Source organism: Oncorhynchus masou, chromosome 14 (assembly GCF_036934945.1).
Source record: "Oncorhynchus masou masou isolate Uvic2021 chromosome 14, UVic_Omas_1.1, whole genome shotgun sequence".
NCBI classification, from domain to species: Eukaryota; Metazoa; Chordata; class Actinopteri; order Salmoniformes; family Salmonidae; genus Oncorhynchus; species Oncorhynchus masou.
The window spans coordinates 18,725,502-18,740,945 of record NC_088225.1 but is presented as its reverse complement, the minus strand read 5'-3'; the positions used below and the strand labels follow the sequence as shown (position 1 = coordinate 18,740,945).

The 15,444-nt window shown below is 54.9% G+C and overlaps 1 protein-coding gene across 1 annotated transcript in view; it reads right to left on the bottom strand.

Annotated features, from left to right (window-relative positions):
- Positions 1-11,453: 11,453 nt before the first annotated feature.
- LOC135553823 (speckle-type POZ protein-like) overlaps positions 11,454-15,444 on the bottom strand; it is a 163,247-nt gene continuing 159,256 nt past the window's right edge. Inside the window, exon 14 of the mRNA XM_064985759.1 lies at positions 11,454-12,397. Within this exon, the coding sequence (XP_064841831.1) occupies positions 12,253-12,397 (145 nt within the window). The 3' untranslated portion in view covers positions 11,454-12,252. The remainder of the gene's footprint in view (positions 12,398-15,444) is intronic.

Genomic DNA, 15,444 nt, shown 5'->3' with positions numbered 1-15,444 from the left:
CTCCCCCTTCCTGCCTTGCTCTCCCCCTTCCTGCCTTGCTCTCCCCCTTCCTGCCTCTCCTAGAGGTGTGTGTTGTCGTCCCAGGCAGAGTTCAGCTCCATCACTCATCTGCTCCACAGGTCTCATTAGGGACGGGCTAGGCCAGGAGGGAACCTTTTAATAAATAGATGAATGTGACACTGCCACAACAGTGGGTATACACACACACACACACATACACGCAAATTAACACACACTCACATGAATCTTTGGGGATCGAGAAAGATTAAGCCAGGGATGAGTCCGACACTCACGGAATAAAACTCTTTCATTTGATTATTTCAAGCCAAATGATTCTCCGCGCTCAGACACACACTTCAACCTCGCTTGAATAATAGCAACAAAGTATCCTCTGTGGCTACACAAACACATACTGGTAACAGGGCACCTGGTCTCAAACACCCCCCCACCTACCTAACTCTGCTGCATTGTGCACAATAAGTCTTGCTTCATTAAAGCCAAATCTCATCCACTATCAGTTCACAACCACAGAAGTCGTTTGAACCGCCAGGGAAATACAATTCCATTTCAGGGTTATCTTAATATATGAGCTTGTCTCCCCCTCACTGGTCTGTTGTTATGAGCCAGGCAAACACCCACAATAGCACAATATTGCTCCTGCTCCATCGCACCACAGATTGGAGCTCACAAAATAATTAGCAGTTTATATATGAGTGTGTGCGTGTGTGTATGTTTATGTGTTAGTGTGCTCTCAGCTCCCTGGTCTAATTCGTTCCCTGCTCTAATTTCTCCATCCGTTGTTAGCAGCCGGTTCATTTCACATATCTGGGGGAGAACGTGTCTGTCTGCCCTCTGTGTGCTGCAGACTATCCTCTCAGAACACTACGGAGGAATCAGACCAACACCTGCTTTTTACACAAAACTAAACAGACACACCGGGAAAAAGTCATAGGTTTGTTGTCGAAACAAAGTTTTGTGATTTATTTAGTCAAGATCTGTCAATAAACCAGACAGATCTGTACAAGAGGATCAATTCCTTTTCTGTCTAGTTTTCCTTCTCTCACTGTCTTGTCCCATCTCTGTCACCTGATCATCTCCCTTCATCTATCTAGCTATTATCCCCATCAGTCTCCTCTTCCATCTCTCCCCCGAGGCCTCAGTCTTTTTCACTTGTCACAGGAGAGGGATGGGTCATGGAGTAGAAGACTTATCATATGTGTTGTAGTGTGTAACGGATCGTACAGGATAGTCACCCACAGCTTGAAAAGGAGCCAATGGTGCCATTGAATTAGATATTTTTCAGTGGTGAGTACGTTGTCAAGCATGGCGGCGAGGTAGACGTGTTGGCGTGGCAGGGAGCACGAGATCAAGCATGTTGTGGGAGAGGAAACAACACGCTCAGTAGTACAGTGAAGCCCGTTACATACTGTACAGAAATAGACCACAGGAATATGATATGACCTTGTATACATTGATTGGTGAGTGTACAGACAGTGTTGTACAACAGTATACTGTATCAATAGAAAATATCAGCCATGTGTTAGGATATTAGTGGATATGCTGAATGTATGCATGTGAACACATTGTGTGCAGGCTCCAGGCTTTGCCATTGGAGTTGTCAGGGTTTACAATGCTGTCTGGAAAAAGTAAAATCTAAGCCTTCCCTTTGACAACTGCATCCCTCCACCTGTCTTGCCTCCTCCCCCCCTCCAAATCTTCCTTTCCTCCTCCCCCCATTTCCTTTCCTCCACCCCCCATCTTCCTTTCCTTCTCCCCCCCATCTTCCTTCCCTTCTCCCCCCCATCTTCCTTTCCTTCTCCCCCCCATCTTCCTTTCATCCACCCCCATCGTCCTTTCCTCCCTCCCCATCTTCCTTTCCCCCCCCACAATCTTCCTTTCCTCCTCCTCCCCCCATCTTCCTTTCCTCTTCTTCCTTTCCTCCTACTCCCCATCTTCCTTTCCTTCCCCCCATCTTCCTTTCCTCCTCCTCCCCCCATCTCCCCCATCTTCCTTTCCTCCTCCTCCCCCATCTTCCTTTCCTCCTCCTCCCCCCATCTTCCTTTTCTTCCTCCTCCTCCCCCCCCATCTTCCTTTCTTCCTCCTCCTCCTCCCCCATCTTCCTTTTCCTCCTCCTCCCCCCATCTTCCTTTCCTCCTCCTCCCCCATCCCTTTCTCCTCCCCCATCTTCCTCCTCCTCCCCCCCATCTTCCTTTCCCCTCCTCTCCCCCCCCCCCATCTTCCTTTCCTCCTCCTCCCCCCATCTTCCTTCCTCCTCCCCCCATCTTCCTTTCCAACTCCTACCCCCATCTTCCTTTCCTCCTCCTCCCCCCATCTTCCTTTCCTCCTCCTCCCCCCATCTTCCTTCCTCCTCCTCCTTTCCTCCCCCATCTTCCTTTCCTCCTCCCCCATCTTCCTTTCCTCCTCCCCCATCTTCCTTCCTTTCTCCTCCCCCCCATCTTCCTTTCCTTCTCCTCCTCCCCCCATCTTCCTCCTCCTTTTCTTCCTTCCCATCCTCCCCCATCTTCCTTCCTCCCCCTCCTCCTCCCCCCCTCCTCCCCCCATCTTCCTCCTCCTCCTCCCCCATCCTCCCCCCATCTTCCTTTCCTCCTCCTCCCCCATCTTCCTTTCCTCCTCCTCCTCCCTCCCCCCATCTTCCTTCCTCCTCCTCCCCCATCTTCCTTTCCTCCTCCTCCCCCATCTTCCTTTCCTTCCTCCCCCTCCTTTCCTCCTCCCCCCCATCTTCCTTTTCCTCCTCCCCCCATCTTCCTTTCCTCCTCCTCCTCCCCATCTTCCTTTCCTCCTCTCCCCCCATCTTCCTTTCCTCCTCCTCCCCCATCTTCCTTTCCTCCTCCTCCCCCATCTTCCTTTCCTCCTCCTCCCCCCATCTTCCTTTCCTCCTCCTCCCCCCATCTTCCTTTCCTCCTCCTCCTTTCCTCCTCCTCCCCCCCTTTCCTCCCCCCATCTTCCTTCCTCCTCCTCCCCCCCCATCTTCCTCCTCCTCCCCCCATCTTCCTTTTTCCTCCTCCCCCCATCTTCCTTCCTTCCTCCTCCCCCCATCTTCCATCTTCCTCCTCCTCCTCCCCCATCTTCCTTTCCTCCTCCTCCTTCTCCCCATCTTCCTTTCCTCCTCCTTCCCCCATCTTCCTTTCCTCCTTCTCCTCCTCCCCCCATCTTCCTTTCCTCCTCCTCCCCCCATCTTCCTTTCCTCCCCCCCCCCATCTTCCTTTCCTCCTCCTCCCCCCATCTTCCTTTCCTCCTCCTCCCCCCATCTTCCTTTCCTCCTCCTCCCCCCATCTTCCTTTCCTCCTCCTCCCCCCATCTTCCTTTCCTCCTCCTCCCCCATCTTCCTTTCCTCCTCCTCCATCTTCCTTTCCTCCCCCTCCCCCCATCTTTTCCTTCTTTCCTCCTCCCCCCATCTTCCTTTTTCCTCCTCCTCCCCCCATCTTCCTTTCCTCCTCCTCCTCCCCCCCATCTTCCTTTCCTCCTCCTACCCCCATCTTCCTTTCCTCCTCCTCCCCCCATCTTCCTTTCCTCCTCCTCCTCCCCCCATCTCTCCCCCATCTTCCTTTCCCTCCCTCCTCCCCCATCTTCCTCCTCCTCCCCCCATCTTCCTTTCCTCCTCCCCCATCTCCTTCCTCCTCCCCCCATCTTCCTTTCCTCCTCCCCCCATCTTCCTTTTCCTCCTCCTCCCCCCATCTTCCTTTCCTCCTCCTCCCCCCATCTTCCCCCCATCTTCCTTTCCTCCTCCCCCCCATCTTCCTTTCCTCCTCCTCCCCCCATCTTCCTTTCCTCCTCCTCCCCCCATCTTCCTTTCCTCCTCCTCCCCCCATCTTCCTTTCCTCCTCCTCCCCCCCCCTCTTCCTCCTCCTCCTCCCCCATCTTCCTCCTCCCTCCCCCATCTTCCTTTCCTCCCTCCTCCCCCATCTTCCTTTCCTCCTCCTCCCCCATCTTCCTTTCCTTTCCTCCTCCCTCCCCATCTTCCTTTCCTCCTCCTCCCCCCATCTTCCTTTCCTTCTCCTCCCCCATCCCCTCCTTCCCCCATCTTCCTTTCCTCCTCCTCCCCCCATCTTCCTTTCCTCCTTCCTCCCCCCATCTTCCTTCCTCCTCCTCCCCCATCTTCCTTTCCTCCTCCTCCCCCATCTTCCTTTCCTCCTCCCCCCCATCTTCCTTTCCCACCCCCATCTTCCTTTCCCCCCCCCATCTTCCTTTCCTCCCTCCTCCTCCCATCTTCCTTTCCTCTTCCTCCTTCCTTTCCTCCTTCTCCTCCCCCATCTTCTTCCTTTCCCCCTCCTCCTTCCTCCTCCCCCCCATCTTCCTTTTCCTTCTCCTCCCCCCCATCTTCCTTCCTCCCTCCTCCTTCCTTTCCTCCTCCACCCCCCATCTTCCATCTTCCTCCTCCTCCCCCCATCTTCCTCCTTCCTCCCCTCCCCCCATCTTCCTTTCCTCCTCCTCCCCCCATCTTCCTTTCCTCCTCCTCCCCCCATCTTCCTTTCCTCCCTCCTCCTCCCCCCATCTTTCCTCCTTTCATCTTCCCTCCTCCCCCCATCTTCCTTTCCTCCCTCCTCCTCCCCCCATCTTCCTTTCCTCCTCCTCCTCCCCCATCTTCCTTTCCCTCCCTCCCCCATCTTCCTTTCCTTCCTCCTCCCCCCATCTTCCTTTCCTCCTCCTCCCCCCATCTTCCTTTCCTCCTCCTCCTCCCCCCCATTTTCCTTCCTTTTCTCCTCCTCCCCCCATCTTCCTTTCCTCCTCCTCCCCCCATCTTCCTTTCCTCCTCCTCCCCCCATCTTCTTTCCTCCTTCCTCCTTCCTCCTCCCCCATCTTCTTTCCTTCCTCCCCCCATCTTCCTCCTTCCCCCCATCTTCCTTCTCCTCCTCCTCCCCCATCTTCCTTTCCTCCTCCTCCTCCTCCCCATCTTCCTTTCCTCCTTCTCCTCCCCCATCTTCCTTTCCTCCTTCTCCCCATCTCCTCCTCCCCCCCATCTTCCTTTCCTCCTTCTCCTCCTCCCCCATCTTCATTTCCTCCTCCCCCCATCTTCCTTTCCTCCTCCCCCCATCTTCCTTTCCTCCTTCTCCTCCTCCCCCATCTTCCTTTCCTCCTCCTCCTCCCCCCCCATCTTCCTTTCCTCCTCCTCCCCCCATCTTCCTTTCCTCCTTCTCCTCCCCCATCTTCCTTTCCCCCCATCTTCCTTCTCCTCCTCCCCCATCTTCCTTTCCTCCTTCTCCTCCTCCCCCCATCTTCATTTCCTCCTCCCCCCATCTTCCTTTCCTCCATCTTCCTTCCTCCTCCCCCCATCTTCCCTTCCTCCTCCCCCCATCTTCATTTCCTCCTCCCCCATCTTCCTTTTCCTCCTCCCCCCCATCTTCCTTTCCTCCCTCATCTTCCCCCCATCTCCTCCTCCTCCTCCTCCCCCCCATCTTCCTTTCCTCCTCCCCCCCATCTTCCTTTCCTCCTCCTCCCCCTCCTCCCCCCATCTTCCTTTCCTCCTCCCCCCCCCCCTCCCCCTCCTCCCCCATCTTCCTTTCCTTCCTCCTCCCCCCATCCTTCCTTTCCTCCTCCTCCCCCCATCTTCCTTTCCTCCTCCTCCCCCCATCTTCCTTTCCTCCTTCCTCCCCCCATCTTCCTTTCCCCCCCTCCTCCTCCCCCCATCTTCCTTTCCTCCTCCTCCCCCCCATCTTCCTTTCCTCGCCTCCCCCATCTTCCTTTCCTCCCCCCATCTTCCTTTCCTCCTCCTCCCCCATCTTCCTTTCCTCCTCCTCCCCCCATCTTCCTTTCCTCCTCCTCCCCCCATCTTCCTTTCCTCCTCCTCCCCCCCATCTTCCTTTTCCTCCTCCTCCCCCCATCTTCCTTTCCTCCCTCCTCCCCCATCTCCTTTCCATCCCCCCTTTTTCCTCCTCCCCCTCCCTTCCCCCCATCTTCCTCCTCCTCCCCCCATCTTCCTTCCTCCTCCTCCTCCCCCCATCTTCCTTTCCTCCTTCCTCCTCCCCCATCTTCCTCCTTCCTCCCCTCCCCCCATCTTCCTTCCTCCCCCCATCTTCCTCCTCCTCCCCCCATCTTCCTTTCCTCCTCCTCCCCCATCTTCCTTCCCCCATCTTCCTCCTCCTCCCCCATCTTCCTTTCCTCCTCCTCCCCATCTTCCTTTCCCCATCTTCCCCCATCTTCCTTTCCTCCTCTCCCCCCATCTTCCTTTCCTCCTCCTCCTCCTCCCCCCATCTTCCTTTCCTCCTCCTCCTCCCCATCCCCCCTTTCCTCCTCCCCCCATCTTCCTTCCTCCTTCTCCTCCTCCCCCCATCTTCCTTTCCTCCCTCCTCCTCCCCCCCATCTTCCTTTCCTCCTCCTCCCCCCATCTTCCTTTCCTCCTCCTCCTCCCCCATCTTCCTTCCCCCCATCTTCCTCCTCCTCCTCCCCCATCTTCATCTTCCTCCTCCTCCTCCCCCATCTTCCTTTCCTCCTCCTCCTACCCCATCTTCCTTTCCTCCTCCTCCCCCCATCTTCCATTCCTCCTCCTTCCCCCATCTTCCTTTCCTTTCCTCCCCCCACATCTTCCTTTCCTCGCCCCACATCTTCCTTTCCTCGCCCCCATCGTCCTTTCCTCCTCCTCCCCCCATCTTCCTTTCCTCCTCCTCCCCCATCTTCCTTTCCTCCTCTCCCCCATCTTCCTTTCCCCTCCTCCCCCATCTTTCCTCCTCCTCCCCCCATCTTCCTTTCCTCCTCCTCCCCCCATCTTCCTTCCTCCTCCCCCCATCTTCCTTTCCTCCTCCTCCTCCCCCCATCTTCCTTTCCTCCTCCTCCCCCCCATCTTCCTTTCCTCCTCCTCCCCCCATCTTCCTTTCCTCCTCCTCCCCCCTCTTCCTTTCCTCCTCCTCCCCCCATCTTCCTTTCCTCCTTCTCCTCCTCCCCCATCTTCCTTTCCTCCTTCTCCTCCTCCCCCATCTTCCTCCTTCCTCCCCCATCTTCCTCCTCCTCCTCCCCCCATCTTCCTTCCTCCTTCCTCCTCCCTCCCCCATCTTCCTTTCCCCCCTCCTTCTCCTCCCCATCCTCTTCCCCCATCTTCCTTTCCTCCTTCTCCTCCTCCCCCCATCTTCCTTCTCCTCCTCCCCCCATCTTCCTTTCCTCCTTCTCCTCCTCCCCCCATCTTCCTTTCCTCCTTCTCCTCCTCCCCCCATCTTCCTTCTCCTCCTCCCCCATCTTCCTTTCCTCCTCCCCCCATCTTCCTTTTCTCCTCCCCCCATCTTCCTTTCCTCCTTCTCCTCCCCCCATCTTCCTTTCCTCCTCCTCCCCCCCATCTTCCTTTTTCCTCCCCCCATCTTCCTTCCTCCTCCTCCCCCCATCTTCCTTTCCTCCCCCCATCTTCCTTTCCTCCCCCCATCTTCCTTTCCTCCTCCTCCCCCATCTTCCTTTCCCTCCTCCTCCCCCATCTTCCTTTCCTCCTCCCCCCATCTTAATTTCCTCCTCCTCCCCCCCATCTTCCTTTCCTCCTCCTCCTCCTACCCCATCTTCCTTTCCTCCTTCTCCTCCTCCCCCCATCTTCCTTTCCTCCTTCTCCTCCTCCCCCCATCTTCCTTTTCCTCCTCCCCCCATCTTCCTTTTTCCTCCTCCTCCCCCCATCTTCCTTCCTCCTCCTCCCCCCATCTTCCTTTCCTCCTCCTCCCCCCATCTTCCCTCCTCCTCCCCTCCTCTTTCCTCCTCCCCCCATCTTCCTTTCCTCCTCCTCCTCCCCCCATCTTCCTTTCTCCTCCTCCCCCCCCTTCCTTTCCTCCCTCCCCCCATCTTCCTTTCCTCCTTCCCCCCATCTTCCTTTCCCTCCCCCCATCTTCCTTTCCTCCTCCTCCCCCCATCTTCCTTTCCTCCTCCTCCTCCCCCATCTTCCTTTCCTCCCTCCTCCCCATCTTCCATTTCCTCCTCCTCCCCCCATCTTCCTCCTTCCTCCCCCTCCTCCTCCCCCCCCATCTTCCTTTCCTCCTCCTCCCCCATCTTCCTTTCCTCCTCCTCCTCCCCCCATCTTCCTTTCCTCCTCCTTCCCCCCATCTTCCTTTCCTCCCTCCTCCCCCCATCTTCCTTTCCTCCTTCTCCTCCTCCCCCATCTTCCTTTCCTCCTCCTCCCCCCTCCTCCTCCTCCCCCCATCTTCCTTTCCTCCCTTCTCCTCCCCCCATCTTCCTTTCCTCCTTTCCTCCCCCCATCTTCCTTTCCTCCTCCTCCTCCCCCATCTTCCTTTCCTCCCTCCCCCCATCTTCCTTCCTCCTCCTCCCCCCCATCTTCCTTTCCTCCTCCCCCCCCATCTTCCTTTTCCTCCTCCTCCCCCCATCTTCCTCCTCCCCCCCCTTCCTCCTTCTCCTCCCCCCATCTTCCTTTCCTCCCCATCTTCTTTCCTCCCCCATCTTCCTTTCCTCCTCCCCCATCTCCTCCTCCCCCCATCTTCCTTTCCTCCTTCTCCTCCTCCCCCCATCTTCCTTTCCTCCCCCCCCCCATCTTCCTCCTCCCCCATCTTCCTTTCCTCCTCCCCCATCTTCCTTTCCTCCCCCATCTTCCTTTCCTCCTCCCCCCTCTCCTCCCTCCCCATCTTCCCTTCCTCCTCCTCCCCCCATCTTCCCTCCTCCTCCCCCCATCTTCCTTTCCTCCTCCTCCTCCCCCCATCTTCCTTCCTCCCCCTCCTCCTCCCCCATCTTCCCTCCTTCTCCTCCTCCCCCCTTCTTCCTTCCCCCATCTTCCTTCCTCCTTCTCCCCCCATCTTCCTTTCCTCCTTCCTCCCCATCTCCCCCCCATCTTCCTTTCCTCCTCCTCCCCCCATCTTCCTTTCCTCCTCCCCCCATCTTCTCCTTTCCTCCTCCCCCCATCTTCCTTTCCTCCTTCTCCTCCTCCCCCCATCTTCCTTTCCTCCTCCTCCTCCCCCCCCATCTTCCTTCCCCATCTTCCTCCTCCCTCCCCATCTTCCTTTCCTCCTCCTCCTCCCCCCATCTTCCTTTCCTCCTCTCCCCCCATCTTCCTTTCCTCCTCCTCCCCCCATCTTTCCCTTCCTCCCTCCTCCCCCATCTTCCTTTCCTCCTCCTCCTCCTCCCCCATCTTCCTTTCCTTCCTCCTCCCCATCTTCCTTTCCTCCTTCCTCCTCCTCCCCCATCTTCCTCCTCCCCCCATCTTCCTTTCCTCCCTCCCCCCCATCTTCCTTTTCTCCTCCTCCCCCCATCCTCCTCCCCCCCATCTTCCTCCCTCCTCCTCCCCCCATCTTCCCCTCCTCCCCCCCTTCCTTTCCCCTCCTCCTCCCCCCATCTTCCTTTCCTCCTCCTCCTCCCCCCATCTTCCTTTCCTCCTCCTCATCTTCCCCCATCTTCCATCTTCCTTTCCTCCCATCCCCCATCTTCCTTTCTCCTCCTCCCCCCATCTTCCTTTTCTCCCATCCCCCCATCTTCCTTTCCTCCCATCCCCCCATCTTCCTTTCCTCCCTCCTCCCCCCATCTTCCTTTTTCCTCCTCCCCTCCTCCCCCCCATCTTCCTTTTCTCCCATCCCCCCATCTTCCTTTTTCCTCCCCCCTCTTCCTCCTCCCCCCATCTTCCTTTCCTTTCCTCCCCCCTCCCCCCATCTTCCTTTTTCCTCCTATCTCCTCCCCCATCTTCCTTTTCTCCCATCCCCCCCCATCTTCCTTTCCTCCAATCCCCCCATCTTCCTTTCCTCCTCCTCCCCCCATCTTCCTTTCCTCCTCCCCCCTCCCCCATCTTCCTTTTCCTCCTTCCTCCTCCTCCCCCCATCTTCCTTTCCTCCTCCTCCTCCCCCCATCTTCCTTTCCTCCTCCTCCCCCCATCTTCCTTTTCCTCCTCCTCCCCCCATCTTCCTTTTTCCTCCCCCATCTTCCTTTCCTCCTCCCCCCCATCTTCCTTTTCCTCCCCCCATCTTCCTTTTCTCCCGCCCCCCCCATCTTCCTTTTCTCCCGCTCTTCTTCCTGCTGCAGAGCAGAGTGGAGCAGTGGACATCAATCTTAAGGCCGGCTTCTCGTCTTTAGCTGTGGCGGGCTGACACGGCCACAGAGCTTGTTACCCAGTTTACAGCACTGACCTGCTGGCTCATCTTTCACTCCCATTAAGAGAGGCATGGAAAAGCGGGAGAGGGAGGGGAAGGAAGGACAGAGCGACAGACATTTACAGTATGTATGACAATAGCACACGCCTCTCCTCATCTATCCATTTATCCAGCCATCTCTCCCCAATGGTCTAAACCGCTGACAGCGCTCCCCCCCCCCACACACACACACTCAAGGGAAGCTAGGACATGAGTATATAAAGTAAAGAAGCCAGCTCAGAGGAGTCCCAGACTTTTCTTTCCTCAAAGACAGACGTGTTGGTATTATAAAGGAGAACTGACAACAATTCAAGGACAAGGCTTAGTAAGAGGAAGTGTGACTAAACAGTACGTATAGAAATACACTCAATTTGGTTCAAGATGACACGCACATGTATACACACAAACCTTTATCTTAACGGCAGAGTCTTTGCCATGGTTGCATTGTCTGGAAAGCATACTCAGAGGCTGTTGTGCAAACAGTACTATATCAGAATGGCATATTCTCTCTGGTCTCTATACCGCTTCTCCCCCACGGGCCTCTACACCGCTTTCCCCCCCCACTAGCCAAGCTTTGCCTGTGACCACGTTCCCTCCCCACCCAGTAGCCTAGCTTTGCCTGTGACCACGTCCCCCCCCCACCCCCAGTAGCCTAGCTTTGCCTGTGACCACCCCCCCCCCACGAGCCTAGCTTTGCCTTTGACCACTCCCCCCCCCCACGAGCCTAGCTTTGCCTGTGACCACTCAGTTGTCCATCTCCTACATGCTCCTTCTCTCTACACTAATAATACCAGAGATCACACCATTCTATCCTGATAGAGATGTAGGTTGTGTCCCAAATGGCCACCCTAGTCACAAGTAGTGTATTAAACATGGAATAGGGTGCCTTTTGGGCCACAATTGTAGCTACTGTACAGTCTGGACGGTGTGTTAGCTAGTGGACAGAGGTGGCTGGGACATCTGGCAGATGATGACTGATAGACTGGTGTGAAAACAGCTTCTCTAGAGACTTCAGGGTGATGGGAGTGCTGATAGGAGTCCTGCTGAGCTACAACCTCGGTCAACAGAGACGAATCCTGTTCAAATACACACCATTAGCCCAGCAGACCGAGGAGATTACATCTGTAGTCACAGACAGGAAGCACCCTAAGACCAAGTCAAACACAACTAGACCTGACAATGCCAACAGGAAAGGCTATACACGAGACACACCCTGGCACTTACAGTACAGTAGGATGAGGTGTGTGTAGGGGATTTATCAGACTTTGATCATGTGTGGATGAGATGTAAATAGGGCTGAGTGCAGCAGTTTCAAATGGGTGTTTATCCAGCTAATCGTTGGCAGACATGGTCACCACACACACACACACTAATGACAACTCAGTGGATACTGAAAGACAACAAGGCTTTTACAATCCAAAATAGCTGTATTTTGTGTTGAGACTAAACATTTGTTAGCGTTTTGACAGTGATGCAGGAGTGCGTTCTAATTCCACCAATGAGGAAAGTAGTCCTGAAAAGGGTCAGAGTAAAAACAGTTGATATAATATGTTTTTGTATGTCGTTTTTCTTAGAGAAAAAGGTTGGACATGTTGAACATTAAAACGTGTTCATCTCCATCTTGTTTCTTGCAAAAATCACCTTTCTTTTTGCCCTTCGGTGAGAAAAATGCTTAAAATGTTATTTTGTACAAGATGGATGTTAAACATGAACTACAGGGTTTTTCTCTGCTCAGGGAAGATGACTGGGACATGGTGGCACTTCATCACCCAAAACCTTATCTTTGTCCATTTTTGGTTATTGTCTTTTTTGTTTGTTTTTCTGATTTCATACATAAAGCTTGGGTTTTTACACAATGCTACAAGGAGGACTTAAAAAAAAGTAAAATAAAAAATAAAAATGAATTTACAACTTCTACTTCCCTCCTATACCCAAACACTCTGTTCTCTACAGGTGTACAGGGTAAGACAAGGTAGTCACTGTCTATATTCAGTTCAGGGTTGATCATCCCTTTTTTTTAATCGTCTTTGTACCAAATCCATACCATCCCCCCTGTACTTTCAGCTGAGGGAGGAGGGAGGGAGGAGCTCTGGTATCAATCTGGGTGTCTCTAGGCTCTGGAGGGGGCCTGGAGGAGGAGGAGGAGGAGAGCAGACCCCTCTGTGGTCCCAGGGCAGAGCAGAGCTGGGCAAGGGATCCAGGGACACTAGGACTGTTTAAGGCGTTTGCGTGGGGGTCCCAGGAAGGGGCACTGGGCAGAGGCCAGGGAGCGATAGGCCTCAGCCACCAGGTGGGGGTGGGATGCCACCATGGACTTCCAGCCAGACGTCTCCATCACCTCAGCAGCATGGCTAGAGAAGAGAGACAGAGAGAGAGAGGTGGGGGAGAAGGAGGAAGGGGCGAGAGAGGGGGAGGGACAAAGAGAAAAGTCAGAAGGAGAGGAGGAAAGAGTGAGGCAGAGAGCGAGAAGGAGAGATATCAGCACTGTTCTAACCTGGCCCCTCCCTCCATTCTCCACACAAACCTGACAGACTGCATACCACTGGGCCCTGTGGGAATCCCCAGCCTCCCCACACCCTCAGGGTGCAGTACTGCACTATCACGCACACACATACATGGCCTTAAATGACATTTGTTCTGTGTATTAGTGTGTGTGTTAATGAAAGTGAATGTGTGTCCAGCAGCATACCTCCCAGACATCCAAGCCCACCTCTGACCCAGTTCCCTGGTAGGGACATGTACCCCCTGCTCCCTCTAATGGCCAATGGGCTGTGAGCTATGAGCTGTGCCTGGGGTTAGCAGACCAGCAAAGGGCACAGAGAGAGCAGCCACAGCTGGAGAGCAGGCCGGGCCCAGGGGGCTGGGGGAGAGGGGGAGGAGAGGAGAGGGAGATGAAGGAGAAGCGAAGGGAGGGGAGGAGGGAAGGAAGGAGAGAGGGAGGGAGGGAGAAAATGGAAGGAGAGCGAGAGGAAGAGAAATGGGGGCTAAAAGTGGTGTTGACTGCAGGGCAGGGGGAGGGAGGTCTGGGGTTTATTGGTTACACTGTGTAGTTTCTTTTCTATATTCGTCCTCTTTATTGATTTCAGTTGTCGATGTTGTCCGAGGGAGGAGGGTTGATAGCGCTTTGCAAGCCAGAGTCCCCCATGGTCAATTTCCACAACAACAACAATACAGTCAAATTAAACTGGCATAATGCCCATAACCACAATTAATGACCAGGATTAGAAGTGGAATCACAAGAGAGAGAGGACAGAGGACTAGGAGAGAGAGAAAGAGAGAGAGTAAGAGAGAGAGAGGAAAGGGGAGTAAGAGAGAGACAGAGAGAGAGAACAGGGGAGTAGGAGAGAGAGAGAACAGGGGAGTAGGCGAGAGAGAGAGAACAGGGGAGTAGGAGAGAGAGAAAGAGAGAGAACAGGGGAGGAGGAGAGAGAGAGAGGACAGGGGAGTAAGAGAGAGAGAGAGAGAGGACAGAGGAGTAAGAGAGAGAGAGAGAGGACAGAGGAGTAAGAGAGAGAGAGGACACAGGAGTAGAGAGAGAGAGAGAGAGAGGGGACAGAGAGGAGAGAGAGGACATAGGACTAGGAGAGAGAGAGAGAGAGAGAACAGAGTAGGAGAGAGAGAGAGAGAGAGGAGAGAGAGAGAGAGGACAGAGAGAGAGAGAGGACAGAGAGAGAGAGAGAGGACAGAGAGAGGACAGGACAGAGAGACAGAGAGACAGAGAGAGGACAGACAGAGAGAGAGAGAGGACAGAGAGAGAGAGAGAGAGAGAGAGAGAGAGGACAGAGAGAGGAGACAGAGAGAGGACAGAGAGAGAGAGAGAGAGAGAGAGAGAGGACAGAGAGAGGAGAGAGAGGACAGAGAGAGAGAGGACAGAGAGAGAGGACAGAGAGAGAGAGAGGACAGAGAGAGAGAGAGGACAGAGAGAGAGAGGACAGAGAGAGAGGACAGAGAGAGAGAGGACAGAGAGAGAGAGGACAGAGAGAGAGAGAGAGGACAGAGAGAGGACAGAGAGAGAGAGGACAGAGAGGACAGAGAGAGAGAGGGACAGAGAGACAGAGACAGACAGAGAGAGAGAGGACAGAGAGAGGAGAGAGAGAGAGAGAGAGGACAGAGAGAGAGAGGGACAGAGAGAGAGAGGACAGAGAGAGAGGACAGAGAGAGAGAGGGACAGAGAGAGAGGACAGAGAGAGGACAGAGAGGACAGAGAGAGAGGACAGAGAGAGAGAGGACAGAGAGAGAGAGAGAGAGAGGACAGAGAGACCAGAGAGAGGACAGAGGAGAGAGGACAGAGAGAGAGAGGACAGAGAGAGAGGAGAGACAGAGAGGAGAGAGGAGAGAGGAGGACAGAGAGAGAGAGAGGACAGAGGGAGAGAGGACAGAGAGAGGACAGAGAGAGAGGGGAGAGAGAGAGAGGACAGAGAGAGAGAGACAAGGGAGGACAGAGAGAGAGAGAGAGGACAGAGAGACAGAGAGGGACAGAGAGGGACAGAGACAGAGAGAGAGGGAGGACAGAGAGAGAGAGAGAGAGAGAGAGAGAGGACAGAGAGAGAGAGAGAGAGAGAGGACAGAGAGAGAGAGGACAGAGAGAGAGGACAGAGAGAGGACAGAGAGAGGACAGAGAGAGAGAGAGGACAGAGAGAGAGACAGAGAGAGAGAGGACAGAGAGAGAGAGAGGACAGAGAGAGAGAGGACAGAGAGAGAGAGAGAGGACAGAGAGAGAGAGGGGAGAGAGAGTAGGACAGAGAGGAGAGAGAGAGAGGACAGAGAGAGAGATGACAGAGAGAGAGAGGACAGAGGACAGAGAGAGAGAGAGAGAGAGAGAGAGGACAGAGAGAGAGAGAGGACAGAGAGAGAGGAGGGACAGAGGACAGAGGACAGAGAGAGAGAGGACAGAGAGAGAGGACAGAGAGGACAGAGAGGGATAGGACAGAGAGAGAGAGGACAGAGAGAGATACAGAGAGAGAGAGAGGGGACAGAGAGAGAGAGGACAGAGAGAGAGAGGACAGAGAGAGAGAGGACAGAGAGACAGAGAGAGAGGACAGACAGAGAGGAGAGAGAGACAGAGAGAGAGAGAGGACAGAGAGAGAGACAGAGAGAGAGGGTGGACAGAGAGAGAGAGAGGACAGAGAGAGAGGACAGAGAGGAGAGAGAGAGGACAGAGAGAGAGAGAGGAGAGAGAGAGAGAGGAGAGAGAGAGGACAGAGAGAGAGAGGACAGAGAGAGAGAGAGGACAGAGAGGACAGAGAGGAGAGGACAGAGGAGAGAGAGAGAGAGGACAGAGAGAGGAGAGAGAGGACAGAGAGAGAGAGGACAGAGAGAGAGACAGAGAGAGGACAGAGAGAGAGAGAGAGGACAGAGAGAGAGAGGGGGGAGGACAGAGACAGAGAGAGAGGACAGA